Raw genomic sequence first — 17,525 nt, forward strand, 5'->3', positions numbered from 1 at the left:
TAAATAAATGAACAGCACTGAGCAGATGTAATGGGAAGGAAAGAGAGAGGAGCAGTTACGCATAGTCAGCACAGATGGGAGCAGCAGAGAGAGAGAGAGGAGCGAGATGGGGGCCGTAAAAGGTCTGCTGAAAGAAAGCAATAGCCATGTGACTTTGGGCCGGATTGATTTTAGCCGTGAAGACCAGGCGACCACACCTCCCACACCGCCCACTCCAGGTCAGTCCGGGGTCCTGCGGCAGGAGGGAGATAGGAGCGGGTGCAAGACGCCCCCGGCTTTAAGGGTCAGGTGAGGTCTAACTGGCAGCTGCTTAAACCTGCCCCGCTACTGACACAAGCACTGTACAAAACGCCCTAGTCCTGAGGGTGAATGCAAACAAACAGCATTGGTAAAATGTGCTTGGAAAAATCTCACATTTACATAGGGATAACATATGCACTGACTGCTGGGACTTTTAATAGAAGCAAATAATTAAACGTCTCTGTTCGACATGAAGCTGTCGCTAAGAGACGCTCCTATTTTATTGAAGTAATTAGTTTGCGTAGATGAAAATAATTCTACCAATGGATGCTAACATTCCTTATGCACTCCAACTTAGAGGCCCTGCTGATGCACAGCCAAACATAAGCTATTCCTAGACGACATTGTTCCGCGTGCTAGGTACACGTGACCCACATGTAAAGAAATCAAATCGAGGAAAGATAAATAAATAAATAAATAAATAAATAAATAAAGCATAGTCGCGTCGTCTGTGCCTAGTCCTGAATGAGACCCCAGCTGTAGTGAGATGTATTCAAAATGTCTTGCATCTCGGCTATAAATAGTCTCAAAGACCCAGATTCCCAGTTCACTCAACACACGTGAACGCGTGCGCGCACACACGCAAAAACAGAAATGCTTGTGCAGGCACATAAATATTTGAGAATCAGAAAGATCATTATGAACACACATCCCAGCTAAAAAGACTTAAAATTAAAACTAAAAAATGAATTGCTTTATAAAATCCAAACCAACTTTGATAATAACAAGAAAATATTAAAATCGACAATTAATCAATTAAGAATATAGAAATGTTCACTTTATGCAACGTGGTACTGAAGTATCATACATTTAAAACAGCCATAGAAATGAATGACTGACATACTCCGCCTTGATTAGAGAAATAAAAGCTGTCTCTGTTAGAAAAAAAAAATATTTATCACTCAGATGTATTTGCAATTAAACTGACATGGAATGCAATTTCTATTGGATAAGACAAAGGTTAGAGGTGTCACTGAAGGTTAATGGTGGCTCGGTGCGACAGATGAAAGTTAAATGAGATCACTGATCTCAGTCACGTCGAGCCTGGAGAGAGACATGCAATGGCACATAGGATCTGATGACTGATCAATACCATAGATTAACTTTTGATTTGATAAATCCCCTTGAATTGTCATCACTCTAGGAGCTGATTCACTGTTTGGAAAAGGCACTGATGACAATCAAGTGTATCAGATAATCAGGGGATGAAAAGATGCCCAAGGGTGCAGTCTAGCACATTAATGACTCTAAATTAAAAATCTGTTTTCAAAAAAATTGCAGTATGATCCAAGTTAATCATAAAAGAGATTTAAATATGATCTAATAAATGTAATAAAAAAAAAAAAAAATCGTACACGTAGAACCAAAGGCAAGCAAAACGCATGTACGCACAATATGCTGAGCACATGAGGATATCATGTAGCAAAGTTATAAGAGTCAGCAGAATTGTTTATCACACAGTAAAACCACATGAAGTGTTTTACCTCAACCTGAGAAGTGAAAAATCAGCTCGCACTCTTTTAAAATACCTTAGGATGTGTGGTTATATATAGACTACTTTTAAGGCTTATTCAAATTGGATGACATGGCAGATTATTTATTTCAATTGATCAAAGAACAAACTCAAATAGCACAAACAAATGATTCTCAAAAGATGCACGACCAGAACGCCAACACGCACTCAGACTAGTGGACAAAATCCCTCTCTTATCACACTGTCCACTTTCTTATGTGTTCCACTTACACTTGGGCGCACACCCACAAGCACACACACTGCTTGTGGCAAGCCACTTTAACATTCACTCCCTACTCACTAACTAGTATTTATGTTACTAGCACTAATTTATTTATTCAGTATTAAGTGACCCAGTTGTAACTAGTAGCTTTTTTAGTTTCACAAGTTCACAAGTCAGTAATATCTCTAATAGTGGCTAGTATGCATTCCAGTTTTCCACTAGTCTTTTTAGGTTCTAGTAGCTAGCCTACCTGCTTATGAGAAACTATGCCCATTTTTATGACTAACATATCTTATCATAGACTAACATACCCTCAATAGTTACAGTTGCTTTTTCACTTGTCATACATAATGAATAGTCGAAATAGCTACTTTAAAGTTCACTGAAACTACGGAACTATGCTACAACAACTGAAATATGCTAGTGTCTAATAAATAGCACCAGTGTCTGCAATATAGGCCTACTACTTGAATAGTTACTATTGGGATGGTAACTTAAGCAAAGGAAGTATTAGTGCCAAATGAAGAAGTAGCTACTAATAGAATAAGTAGCATCTAATGAACAGTTAGTGAAACTGAAAAAGAAAATGGCCACTATTACTTAGTAGTAACTAAAAAATAGGTCCTCGTAACATGGAAATACATTCGTTCTAAGGAATACTTGTTAAAATGGCTTGCCAAAACCCGCGTTTCGCATATTCGCACTGGATTCCGCGGGTTCGGAGAGGAACGTCGGCGCGCGCGCGCGCGCTCACTCACTCACCTGCTGTAAGTACATGAAAGTCAAGGCACAGGAGAGCTGCGGACACATGTCCACGTTCGGCAGGGCGACGCACGTTCCGCCCGTCAAGGGATGCTGCATCGTGTTTGCGTCCGCTCGTCCTGTCCTGTCCACCGAGTTTCACGGGTTCGTTAAGACTGCTTTAGCAGAATCGGCTGAGGTTATGAAGTCTTGAAGCAGGCACGGAGTGTGCGCAAACGCGGCAGAATAACCGACTATAAGCGAATGTGGATGTGCGAGCACGAGGGTCCCGGTGGTGAGCGAAAACACAGCGCGTGTCTGTTCTTGTCCCTTATGATTTCAGTAAAACCCTTGTAAAGTCTATTCAGCACGTTTCTCTTTTGTAAATAAACTCAATCACAGGCAAGAGGTACGAGAGTTGGTGACTGGACGTAGTGAAGTTGAAGAGGGTCTGTTTTCCATTCGCTGTCAGAAGAGTCCGGGCGCACCGTCTGTTTCATTGAGCAGCATCTGAATCTCCGAGGCGAAGAGATGCGGGGCGGGGGCCAATCCTAAATCACACATTCATTTTTAACGGGGGTGGGGGAATCTCTCCATTTTTTCTCTTGCGTGAAACTGAATTGTCCTTATAATTTATTATTATGGCGCCACATAAAGCGCGCGCACTCTCAGCACGTAAACAATCTGCCATCACATTTGTGTTCCATTAAAATCATTTCATATCAGCCTGTAATGCTTTGTGCTTTAAAGAAGACCTGTCCAACCTAATACCTTTACTGAATTTATATCACTTATAGCACATTTTACCATTCCACTATTAACAAATAAAACATTTGACTGTGATATCAATGGGTGAGACTTTTATTGAGCTCATTTGGTTTTTAAGACTGAAAACATATGTAAATATTTAATTAATTGAATGGGTATACCTAGAAAAAAAATATATATAACAATATATTTATTTGCCCTTTGTGGTTCAAATGCAATTATTACAAAATATTTCATTTTTTATAAAAAAAAAAAAAAAAAAGACCCAACAGTTTATTATTTTTATTATTATTATTAGTATGAGCCTCTAACAGTTGAAATGTCCATTAAGGTATAAAATTAAAGAAAAAGTGAATAAACTTAATTAGGAAATGTGTATGTGGGAGAAAGCTGTAGTGGTGTGCACTTAGCAGTACAAAAATGTATGTATTAAAAATAGATATGTATAAAAGCGCATTAGAAAGCGCATACAAAAAAGCATGACAATCTCTGTAAAACACAAACGTTTACATGTGTGCTTTAACAAACTACCATGGTAACCATAGATTCTGTCAAAACACAGTCGACACTGTGACACAAGTATATGATAGTTATAAAGAAAAAAGCCACTGCTTTCAAAAACATGTTTGATATGTAAGATTTTATGTTTCAAAAGTGTGATAAATAAATAAATATTTCACTGATATCAATGCAGAATTGAAAGTGCACTCCCACTGTGAACCATCTGAACCTAAGGAGCATTTGGTTTATGTTTTCCAAAAAATATTTTGCTATTTTACTATGTATTTGATCCAGAAGCCCTCTGAGACTACTGCATCAAAAAATATGCTTGCTATTGAAAAATATCACAAACATAATCCCCCCCGTTATGATTGATTTTCACTGCTTGCATCCTGAAACAATGCTGGTGAAAACTGTGCATTTTTGTAAACTGCTGTGATAAGTAATGATTTTTGTGCTTAACATATAGCACCCACAAAAAAGATACATCCTCAAAATGTGCTCTACCAAATGACTGAGAAGCCTGTTAAAATATAAAGAAATAAAATGAAACACGATGTGTCTGGATGAGCCATATCACTGACTACTAGTGAAAAGGAAGCCTTGCACAAAAAAAAACAAAGGGCTTTTAGCAAACTAAACCAGCGACATATAAGGGCAACACAAGAGAGTATCTGCTTATCTAAATCACAAAAGAACATTTGTGTGCACTAGGCCAAATGTTAGGCACTAAATAATTAATTAAACCACACACAAATGTTTGAATTTATTGTTCAACAAGCTCCTTTTAAAATCACTTTGGCCTTATCTCCCTATCAGCAGCAAGGTCTTTATTGTAAATTCATTAACAGCTGTTAAATGTTAAATACAACTGATATTCAACTGACAGGCCGACCAAGGTCTAAGCAGAAAGTGCAAAGATATACAGTAGGGGGGGAAAGAAGTTGAATTATTCATGTTCTTTCTCTTTAATCTTTTTCCCTCCCTCTTTGCACCACGTTACAACCTAAGGTGACTCGCAAATCCATAGCAAGATTTCACATCCTTGTTACTTTAAAAGAGCAGAGTCATAAAAATCAATGTTTTTCTATGTTGCACGAGGGGCCGTAATTAAAACGGGCTTCTGAGGAGCCGGCAGACATGTATTATGGAGAATGCAGCAGACTGCTTTGCTCCATTTTACTCTTTCTCTTCTCCACCCCACTCATAGCCTGAAGGCAAGACTATTTCTTCCCCCTCCCCACCCATAGACGTCTTCTCGGCCTTTCCTCCTGCATTCCTTCATTTTTTCTTCATTTTTTCCTCTCTTGATGCTACAGAGTACAAAATATTAACTGGACCTTCAACCAGTGCATCCTCCAAAAAAAAAAAAAAAAAGGAAAGGAAGAAAGAAAAGAGCATTCGGCCAGCGTCTCATCGCAGATAGTAGTGTTTATTTCGCTGCGTGTCACTGTGCCTTTGACATGTGATGAGGCATGGCTGCCCTTTGCAGTGCGTCTGTTGTCTTCGCCTTTACTGAATAAATAAGCAGGGACCGCATATTGAGAGAGAGAAACCTCGTTTATCTCTTTGTTTGTCAGTGATGGCTCTCTCTCAGATTTCTTGTGTACATTGTGTTATTGGTCTGTCTGTGATGGGCAGAAAGAGGGGGGAGAGAGGGTGGAGGGAAGCAACAAGGTTTCTAAAGCTTGTGTGCTTTTTTCCTTTTGCACTGTGAAAACATCTAACGTCAAATTGATTCAAACAATTAGAAATAACACGAATCTATTAATAATGAAATGAGTGAAAGCTCTGATCTTTGCCATGCTGAAAAACTGGTTACGTTTTTAGGATAATGATTTACTACATATTTCTACATCTAATCTATTGGCATTTAAAAAATAAAATGGATTCACAAGGAATCCCCCCCCCCTAAGGAACACAAAACAAGGTTATTTGAATAATGATTCAACTGCCTATACAATGAATCCAAAATTGGAGTCGATTTACTATTATTACTGGTACATAAAAAAAGAAAGAATAAAACACTTTTTTTTCAAAATATCTTCTTTTGTGATTCACAGAACAAAGTAATTCAGGTTTGGAATGACGCAAGGGTTAAAAATGTTTTGGGTGAACTATCCCTTTAAGAAATATTTCTGAGTGAAACCAGCTGTAAGAAATTTAAGGCGGGACTTCGCAGTATCCATTGGGATTTGTTGAAATTGTGTCAGGCGCGGCATGATTTTATTGGCGAATATTATTTTCCCCACCCGCACAGCCTTGGTTACATCAGCAGAGGTGGAGAAAGTTATTACATTTTTCATGAAAGTTATGAGTTTTTTGTCTTTTCTTCATATTAACATATACAGAATAGTGCGTAATAAGACCAGGAACAATTTTGGAAAGTAAATGAATCATTTTGGATATAAAGCACATTTTGGACAAAAAAAAAAAAAAAAAAAAGTTGGCCCTGTTCTACTTAGATGGACATAAACGTGCAATATTACCACTGATAAGCGTTTTTCACAATCTATGCTTTTATATAACAGCCCAACAACAATAGAAACCCCCCCAGAATAAGGAAGAAAACATTTAAGGTGTGAAGAAAATTTAATCATACCCTGAGCTGGAAAACAGTTCACGGTTATTTCAAGCTTTTACTGTTTAGATAGAATTTCACTGACATTTTATAGCTTCAATAACTGACAGAAGAAGTGAGCTGGGTGTAACAACTGTTATTGCGTGGCATGGTACATGTCAGCACTAATGAGAAGGGCCTGCTACATATGCACCTGAAGGGAAAAAAAGAAAAAACTTGTCAGTGGCTAATCCTTAATACTTATTTTGCTTTGCCATTTGCTCATTTGCAATACACGCTCAGCGCTCTGTTGTGGCGTTATCAGTTAGATATGACAAACACTAATACAAATCCTTTCCCATGAATTGTGTTTCTAAAAGAAGATTGCTTCCCACCACACCACAACAAATTGACTCTGCTGTTAAAAGGGAACATGGTTGGTTGTTTCCATTATGTTTTTTTAATTATTAATGACACGGCAAGCTCTTAAACGCACATCGACGGGAAAACAAAGTCAAAGATGGAGATGTGTTTTTTGCTAAACAAGCCAGCACGTATCGTGACGTTTTCGATCAAAACAACAACTAATATCACCTGGTTGACGAAACCCAAAAGAAAATGCACACATATGTGACAAACAACACGTCCTTCAGAGGTTTGCGACAAACCGCGGCAGCTTCAGAGGTGCGACGCAACTTTTGGCGTGTTTAGATCCCTCCGAGTTGTCTGAGTAAATGAGCTGTGGCAGTGCTTGCCACATTGTCATTTAGGATCAGGTTGGGTGTATTTCAGTAGCGGGGTGCTGAGCTACAGGCCCGGGCTCCATTTCAGGCTGTGCACCCGATGTGAGCATCACCATCGCTGACAGACTAATAAGGAAGGACTGGCTGCCTCCACCCCGTGTCAAGAAGTTGACAGGACTGCAGCAGGTGCTGAACGTGTAGGGAAGATTGATGAAGTCACATGGAGGTGGATTGCAGGGAGCCGGTTTGGTCATTGTTAGTGTTATTTTTCATTACGATCCCGGCTTGCTTAATGTAAATCCTAAGTCAGGATGATGGCTAACATCCTCAGCCACAGTGTGATGGGTTTTGTGCAGAAAAATCAGCCATTATCTAGCCGGGCTGCCGGGCCGATGAGCCAGGCGTTCAGGCTGTGATGGCTGAGACTCATTGTAAATAGTATTGTTTGTTTCTCCCGGCTGGTGGAGAATGCAGGCAACTTCTCCAATCATTTCCAATAGGAAAATAAAATAAAAAAAATGCCATGACCGAATAGGAGCGATATATTTTCTCTATTCGGGGCTGGAAATAGAAGGGCGCAAAGTCTGCACGGTCACGGTCTGCATAGGAATTCAAACCGTCTCCTGATATGTGACACTTTTCCAAACGCAGACACAGACGGCCGCATCAGTGACGATCAGCGCCGGGAGGCTAATCAGAGATTCCTTGCCGCTCTTTTACTTTGCACATCGCACAATTTGGAAAAGTCAGTTTACATGACAGTAATTACGGAAACAGATGGGGCTCCGGCAAAAATACGCCGGCGCAGAGACAATGGGCCCAATGCATGGGGGACTTTCGGGGGCAATGAGGAGTGCAGGCAGATTGCATGGCAGCTGAGACTGCCTTTCATTAGCACTTGAGTGTGCGTCTGGAAGCAACAGAAATGCGAGTCGTTTGTTACCCCGCTGCTGTCTGTGCTAGGGGCCTGCAAATTGATTACTGGGTGGGACGAGGCAAGCGATCCTTAGCACCTCCACACAGCTGGTTACCTAGAGCAGAAGCTGCAGAGATGCTAGCTGTCCACCCCCAGCTTTGGCTTGACAGCAGCTGCTGATCTGCGCTCATTTCGATGCATTAAGACTTTGCTGTCTTTTTAATTGGCAACAAAAACAATCCCATCTCACCGTTAATCACCTCTGTGCAAACGTGCGGGGAAAAAAAACAGAATCGGTGCCTTTTCTTCTTTTTAGATTTTCCTGCCTTTTTTTTTCTCCTCCAGCGTTCCTATATATAAAAACCATGGAAACAAAATATCCTTTAAATAGAAGACAAACGCTCAGAAAAGATGGAGGCCACTGGTAGAGTGCTAATTAGATGTTTGTGGGTGCTAAAATCATAACAAGTAATGCTGAAGTGTTTTTCTACCAATTAGTTCTTCAGCTCATAATGGAAACCTCAAAGGTCCAGAGCAGATATATAGAGTTCAGGCTATAAAAAAAACCAACACACTAAAAGGATGTTTGTACAAACAGGGACAGGGGAAGGGTTGCGGACAGGGCCTGGGCGAGGGCGGGTGCTCTTTACGCCCAGACGGCGATTCGGAGCGACATCTTAGAGAGCTGGGGCAAACGCTGTGGATGACTTCCCCGTGCTTTCACCAGGCACTGCCATTAGAGTGCTTTAGCTTCCATTAACGTGTCACTTTCCTTTGCTGCAGAGCCCGTGAGGAGGGGGCGATTCGTTCTGACAGGACCAGGGGCTGTCACATGCAGTAACGGTTCAGCACCGACCAACAGGAAAAGCCTCAGAGCTGACGGATCCACGATCCATCAGAGCTGACGTGTGGGCCTCCTCCACCACGGATCCAACTGAGGCGCGTGGACAGGAGTCCATTAATTAACCGCTTAATATGTGGAGCTCTGAAATTCCCGCGCCACTGAGCATGGCGCTGTCTTGATTTGAGTGAATTAAACAAAAAAAAAAAAAAAAAAAAATGAAAAGATACACTGTAAAGAGAGATTCACACCGGTAATGAAAAACCTTGAGATGTAAAAGGGTTCCAGTCTTTATATGTACTACATTCACATGGGCGTTCTATAATTAGTGGATAGATTCTGCAGTTCTAATAAGTTTCAAATCAAACAAAACTGATGAAAATATTAGAATGAACTAACCATGTTTTTGAAGAAGAAATACTCCAATCACAGTCAATAATGTCAGCGATTGACTTGTTTGAGCTGGGTGCTTTACTAGTGGATTAATTAAGTCACCGAAGCACACCCGATACATATTTGAATCAGTGAATATAAAATGATTAAATATTACTAATGAAGTTAAACTTAATTTTCATAAAAAAAAAAAAAAAAAAAAAAACGTAACCACCTCAGAAAAAGAGCCACAGTTGAAGTGATTCACTTTCAACGACGTCTCCGTCTACAGTATAATATAACAGCGGGTCCGAGTACATCAATATTGAGATGGTCTTGTGAAGGGATGCTGCATTGAAGTCATTAGCATACCATTAATTAGCTTCCCAATTCCTTATGAAGACTGCAAAAGAGCAAAGGCCCTCCGGAGGGACTCGCCTTCATTTAAGTGGCAGCGTGAGGTAGGGAACAATCGGAGGAGTACTCGTCTCCCGAGACCACTCCCTGTAATCATCAGCTGCTGTTCTGAGACACGCCCTGCTCATTCATACACCCTCTCACATAACCAACCCGCCGCGGCACCTGTAATTCAAGCGCCAGCTAACCCAGCAGCTGGCAAATTATATCAAAATGTCTGATGTTTGCGCTCAACTTCTGAGCCAGTCAGTCTTACTAAAAGGAGGACAGATGGTACCGTTTCTTCTGTTATACTTTTAGCATGTACAGGCAAACAAACCGGCTTCGCCATCATGATGTTTTATGAGATATGACAGAATGAAATCTTGATGCAAACCATTACAGACATCACACTCCCACTGAAGCAATCTCCAAATAAACTTCTGCAAGATTTTGCCTCACACTGAATATTATACTCAATATATACCTAAAGGTTTACCCCCCCCCCCAAAAATGAACATTTATTCTTCTTTACATACATGTAACACAAAAGAAGATGATTTGAAAAATGTTTCAACTGTCCCCCCCCCCTGTACAATGAAAGTCAATGGGGTCCAAAACAAAGTCAATTGGACACCAATGACTTTCATTGAATGGACACACATGTGAATTTAAAAAAAAAGAAAAGAGAGGCATTTTTCAAAATATCTTCTTGTTAGGGCTACACAATTTATCATGATTAAATTGCACGTGATTTAGCAAAGGCTGCGATTATTTTATGCGCAGCTTGTCAGAGCTGTACGGCTCTGTGATCAGTAGTAAATGCTTCTCCATCTGAAAGCCAGAGGGCGCTCTTGCGCAAAAACTCAAAATATGCCCTGCAGCAGAAGTTAACATGCATCATATTCCTGAAGCTGAATAAACAGAAGATTGAAACGCTTTGATTGATTAAACATGACTAATAAACACACGACTGCCTTATTCTGTGTAAGAAGCCACATCATCTCACAGAAGGATGCTCAACTGTCGTTATGAAGTGAGTTTGGAGTAAAAACATGTTATTAAATATGTTTTTTTGTTTTGTTGGAAAAATGTTAATAAATGCTTCTCATGTCTGGAAAGATGTTTGACGCGTGCTGCTTTTTCAAATGCACATTATAAGCGACTCAAACTCGTAGTGCTCTCAGATGGATTAGCATTTGGAGTCATACTTCACTGACAAGTTACGCAAAAAAAAAAAAAATTGCACTAAGAATCACGTTTAAGCGATAATCGCATTTAAGTTCAATGTTATTTTTTGTATTGTGCGATAAATCGTGCAGCCCTTGTTTTTCACTTGACGTGGGTGAGTAAATACTTTTTACAAAATTTTCATTTTTAGGTGAACTACCCCTTTAATGAAGCCCAAAATCAATTAGCAAACTTCAAATGATCCATTCATGTCCTCCATTTCCAATCATCACACTCTCCTGAAAGATCATCAATTACCTCTCTACTTAAAATAACCGCTGTTCGTACTATATTTTACAGCATATTCATCCGACTCTTGCTGCTCATTAAAGGCCTTTCCATTTGTTTGCTCACCGCAAAGGTCCTTAAATCTGCCACAACATACAAAAAGAGGCCAATTCCACTTTTCCCTGCGGTGTTAATTGAGGGAGCACGCTGTCTCCTGATTAATTATGTCAATGTATAAGAAACATCCTCTTTTCCAGCATTGCATAAAAAGAACCTTAGGTCTGAGCTTCCTCAAATTAATGAACAATGAGCTTAACTAGTAGCCCGTAGATTACATCTGGACTTCATGTCAGTGTCTTATTATGACAGGCCTTGACCGGAGATTTCAGCCCTCTGTCGCCCCGGGGCAAATGGGATCAAGCTCTACCTGGACAGAGATAAATTCACTTCTTGAGTGCAAGCATTTCTTGAGGGATGCAATTCTCGTGTTAATGTGATGTAACACATTGTTGTGTGTTACAAATAATGCAAGGTGTTAATAAGTGAATTGCGATATGTAGTTTCGAAAGAAGCAGAGAGACCGACAGAAATGGGTAGAATTATATGGCAAAAATGTTGAGGAAAACACACACACACACACACACACACACACACACACACACACACACACACACACACACACACACACACACACACACACACACACACACACAAAATGCTCTGACATGCATAGTCTTAAAGCTGGCTTGCAGTAATTACCCAGCTGCTGAACTACTAGGGTGGCAGGAATGAAAATGAGTACCAATTATTAAATGCACCACAGAGAAGATAGAACACTACAGGAGGTCCACAATGGGACTCATGTTGCTTTGCCATAGCTCCATAAATGCTAAACGACTCAGAAAAGCATTAATATTCCAACTGTTCCATCACTGATTCCAATTTAAAAGAAAAGCGAGCACCTAGATATCATTCAAGTCAATGAGACGGCTATAAAACTATTGTGTTAGCCATCTGATGCATTCCAATGAAGGTTTCACACCTGTGTGGAATGCACTGCACTTCCTCTCAGAGTGCGAGACAACAGGAAACAGCCACGCACTGCATCTTACCACCAACAAATATGAAAAAGTAGAACTGGTGCAATTTTACCCACTTAATAAGGTGTTTGGATTAAAATAAATGAACTGAGGAAAAGAGATCAAGCCACCCCTTGTGGTCAAAAACTTAAAATAACTACAGGCCTTCATAAGGATAAAGATAAAGAAGTGCAAATTAAAAATTTGACACAACAAATCAAACTTTATAAACTAGTAGCATTTTTAAAAAAAACTTTACCATTTTTTAATTTGCTGTTTTAAATGCTTAGTGGCCACAATCATAAGATTTTTTTTTTTTCGTACTACAAATCATCTTGACCTAAAAACAAGAGATATTTCTTGAGAGGATAAATTTAATAAAAACTGAGTTCGATAATATAGGACAAGTGGTTTGGAAAATTGATGGATAGATGGAAAAAGAATAAAAAAAATATTTAAAGGGTTAGTTCACCCAAAAATGAAAGTACTGTTATTAATTACTCGCCCACGTGTCGTTCCACACCCGTAAAACCTTCGTTCATCTTCAGAACACAAATTAAGATATTTTTCATAAAATCCGATGGCTCTGTGAGACCTTCATTGACAGCAAGATAATTTACACTTTCAATGCCCAGAAAGCTACTAAAGACAGATTTAAAACGGTTCATGTGACTACAACGGTTCAACCTTAATGTTATAAAGCGACGAGAATACTTTTTGTGCACCAAAACAAAAAACCAAAATAACAACTTTATTCAACAATATCTAGTGATGGGCGATTTCAAAACACTGCATCATGAAGCTTCGAAGCTTTACAAATCTTTTGTTTCGAATCAATGATTCGGAGGGTGAAAATCACATGATTTCAGTAAATGAGGCTTCGTTGTGTCACAAGTGTTTCGAAATTTCATCCGTTCACGTGATTTTGGCAGTTTGATACACTTCTCCGAACCACTGATTCGCCCATCGCCCATCTTTACATGTTGAATAAAGTCATTATTTATTTTTTTTTTTTGGCGCACAAAAAGTATTCTCGTCACTTCATAACATTAAGGTTGAACCGCTATAGTCACATGAACTGTTTTAAATCTGTCTTTAGTTGCTTTCTGGGCATTGAAAGTGTTAATTATCTTGCTGGCAATGGAGGTCTCACTGAGCCATCAGATTTTATCAAAAATATCTTAATTTGTGTTCTGAAGATGAACGAAGGTCTTACGGGTGTGGAACGATGTGAGGGTGAGTAATTAATTTTTGGGTGAACTAACCCTTTAATATTTTTAAAAATATATAAATTAATCATTAATAATATTAATCAATAATTTATTATATATATATATATATATATATATATAGTTTTAATTTTATACAAATTCTTGGTTGTTTTTTTTAAGGCTAAGCCTCAAATTTTGTTAGATTTATGCTTAAACTAAATAAAGGCCAATATGGCTAAAAATGACTACTGACTAAAAATACTGACCACGTTTTGCTGAATCTGTTCCCACCAATAAATGTGACCTGTTCATTCTTTCTTTCTTTCTTTGAGGCTACTCCTCTTGTCGTGCACAACGACTCCCTTAACGTTCACACTGTATTACCCTGGGACTTATTAGGTAGCTATATTGTGCCAGCACTCATACTAAGATAACCCTTACTTGGTCTTATCACCGGCACACAAAAGCATGGGATCAAATAGGCCTCCATTGTAATCCATCTCTGTCAGCGGCATTACGGAAATTACCTGTCACAACCATCATGGTCGAGATTGTGTGATTAAACACAAACTTTAGAAATAAATACCCAAGGGTAGCAGAACATGGGTCTCAGCAAAGAATATTTCAATTGAGACCCCCCCTCTATCCACCATCACTCATTAATTGTTCAATTCTACACGGAGGAATTACGAACGACACAATGTTCTCTCTTAGTAAAAAAAAAAGAAAAAAAAGAAGAGGACCGACAGAATGTGGGAGATCATCACAGGCTATTGCTTGTAGCTGCAGAATGATCTTTCATTATCTTTAATTCAGACAGGCAGTGTTTTCTGTCATTCCACTGGGCTCGTGACAGAGCTGGAATTGCTGTTTCTAAAATAGAGTTGAGAAGTTAAATGGATTTAAACCTTTGTTCACTGCAGTCTTGTGAACAGGCCGCTCTTAATGGAAATGAGTCTCTGTGTCTGACAAGATCGGAGGTGCACGTGGTGACCTGTAGCTTAAAAGAAGACTGCTGTAATTCATAGTACAATTAAAAGACGTTGTCGCGTCAAACTCTCGCTTCCCTTCTCCTGATCTGCACCAACTGTCCCAGTTCCACAAAGAAGCTGAAGCTAATTACATTAATGTTAAGACAAACGTCACATGCTAAGACTTTTTATGCTTTATGCTTATACACTACCCATCAAAAGTTTGGAGCTGGAAACATTGTTTTTGAAAGAAGTCTCTACTACTCACCATGGCTGCTTTTATTTAATCAAAAATACAGTAAAATCAGTAATGTTGTGAAATATTATTACAATTTAAAATAACTGTTTTCTAATAATGTAAAAATGTAATTTATTCCTGTGATGGCAAAGCTGCATTTTCAGCATCATTTCTCAAGTCTTCAGTGTCACATGATCCTTTAGAAATCATTCTTATGCTCTTATCTTAATTGCGGCCACACACACCTGCAAGCATTTACAGAAACGGAGGGAAAAAAAAGAGGCTATTTCAATGACTAATGTGTTTTATAATGGCAAATATTTAATTATGAGAAGCCATATAATGTGTAACAAGCATTGCTGCGATAAAGCTTTGCTAATGTTTTTCCCCAATGTTTACATCCAGACCCAACCTATAAAAAAATCCTGTAAACTGTTCAAAAGTAAATGTATAAAGGTTACTGTGGCACTATATGTGACTCTCATGGTCACCAACTGCCTTTATCGGCCTTTTTTGGTTGAAATCTGTTCACGTAAGCTTCCAAATGCACTATTTATTGCTGACAGAAATCATTTTTGAGCATTCAAAACTGTGTGGCTTACATTTTGTTGAGTTATTTATTTTTCAACTTCTGTTTACAAGGTTAGCTTAAAGGTTCACTCAATTTGGATGAAAGACCTTGCAAAATTGCGCAATGACCTTGTTCTCGGGCGGCTACAGAGAGGAATAGGAATAGAAATATTCAAAATTTAATCCCAAGGATTCACTCTGACTCCAAAGGAATATTTTGTCCTTAGAGAAATAATTCATGCAATATGTGTGGCAATGAAAATGATATAAGGTTAGGCATTAGATATTGATATAATAACTTATTTAGCGTTATTCATATAATGGACTCGATTATGTCAAATTTAACATTTCTTTAATAAATTATAAGATGGGTGAGAGTAAAAATGTCACCTCATCTTTATGGATCAAAGTTATATTCCATGCCTATCAACTGTTCCCATAATTCTGATTAATACCCCCGTCCATTTCTTAGGGAAAATATATTCATAGTCACACTGTCTTCATGCGGCATCTTTTTTCCACAGTGGACAAATCTGTCTTTAAAAATTCAGAGGTCCCAACACATGCCACCAAATGCCGCATGGAAGAGCCCATTATGGTCCCAACTTCACTGTGAACTCCGCGTACTGGTTTATTCCACAACTTTGAGTGATCAAAGAGTGGCAAACTGTCAAAACCCAACAGTCCCGAAGACTAAGATACAGCACATTTGATTTTTTCAAGTCATTGAATACACAAACAGCTCTGCACAATAGAGAACTTTTTATTCTTCAAATCCCTTTAAAGTCTAGGTCCTCGCTGAAGCGCTACTTTATAAGTTCTGGGGTCAGTAAATAAGAGTATTATTAAACATGGCTGTCAGCAAATCGAGCAAGCCGAAGCGGTGGACAGCTTCCTACTAAATTATTTACAGCTCGACATGCAGCATGAATTTGTTATTCTGTTTCTTTAGGTCCCACTATAACAATGCAGGGCTGCGGCGGATCTCTGCGCATGCCTCACCTGCTCTTCGGCTCTGCACGCTACACCCATATGCCACTGCTAGCAGCGGGTAGATGCAACCAAAGATCATTAGCTTCGGACGTGGCAGGAAACACTCAAAACTAAGAATACGGCCAATCAATGAGATGGACCAGTGGTTTGTTTCGGATCCAAACTGAGTCTTGACATTCATAAGACTTTCTTGTAGTATACTGTAACTGTACTAACAATTATGGGTAGCACTTTATTTTACAGTCCTGTTCCCCATGTACATATTATGTACTTCCTATAGTAATTGCAATAACTGGGTAATAACTAGGTACTAACCCTGAACCTAACCTTAACCTTATATTCCCCATTACTTTCTCAGATAATTACACTGTAGAACATGTACTGTAAAATAAAGTACAACCCAATTATGATTACCAACATATAGTCCTGCATGGAATCTGAACCTGGAACGCCTGCCATTCTACAAATCATAGACCACTGTGTGTGTTTGTTTATTAATTATTTGTCTCATTTGGCAAAACAAAGTTTCGATTCCACAAAAATTCAGTAGATTTTTCTCTCACTATCAGTTAATATATAAATTAATATGTATAAAAATGTATAAATTAATAAAAAAAAAAAAAATAAATAAAAAAAAAATCAGTATTGTATCTTGCTTATCAGGGGAAAAGATACGTTTTCAGAGACAATAAAATTATTTATATACTTAAATTAAAACTTTTATTGAGCAGATTCATTAAATTAATTAAAAGTGAGAGTAAAAACTAATTTGTTACAAAAAAGTAAAATAAATACCGTTCTTTTGAACATTCTATTCATTAAAAAAATCAGTTTCCACAAAAAAATTAAGCAACACAATTTTTTTTTAATAGTGATAATAATAATAATTGTTTCTTGAGCAGCAAATCAGGATATTAGACTGATTTCTGAAGGATCATGTGACACTCTGCGAGCATAATAGTCTTTCAAAAACATGGAAGAAAAACAAACAAACAAAAAAATCGTACCCATCCCAAAGTTTTCTAGTTTCTACAGTAGTGTCTATATACACCGTTCCTTTTCCACACCTCACTGGCAAAATCTTATTTTTTATTATTTTTTCCCCTTGTTTCACTAAATTTTGTTAGATTT

General features: G+C 38.5%; 1 protein-coding gene across 14 annotated transcripts in view; it reads right to left on the reverse strand.

The window, feature by feature from the left end:
* rbfox1 (RNA binding fox-1 homolog 1) overlaps positions 1–17,525 on the reverse strand; it is a 333,513-nt gene that overhangs the window by 134,070 nt on the left and 181,918 nt on the right. For 3 of the 14 annotated variants that reach the window (XR_007186532.1, XM_048203261.1, XM_048203235.1), the window contains exon 1: positions 2,799–3,264. The exons of 3 other annotated variants lie outside the window; for them this stretch is intronic. Coding sequence is in view for 7 of the 11 variants with exons in the window: in XM_048203261.1 (XP_048059218.1) it covers positions 2,799–2,897 (99 nt within the window). In the remaining 4 variants the exon portion in view is untranslated. Of the gene's footprint in view, positions 1–2,798; positions 3,273–17,525 lie in introns of those variants that run through there. 8 more of the 14 variants (XR_007186535.1, XM_048203242.1, XR_007186541.1 and 5 more) reach the window with 7 other exon arrangements.

The sequence above is a fragment of the Megalobrama amblycephala genome, linkage group LG1 (assembly GCF_018812025.1).
Source record: "Megalobrama amblycephala isolate DHTTF-2021 linkage group LG1, ASM1881202v1, whole genome shotgun sequence".
NCBI classification, from domain to species: domain Eukaryota; kingdom Metazoa; phylum Chordata; class Actinopteri; order Cypriniformes; family Xenocyprididae; genus Megalobrama; species Megalobrama amblycephala.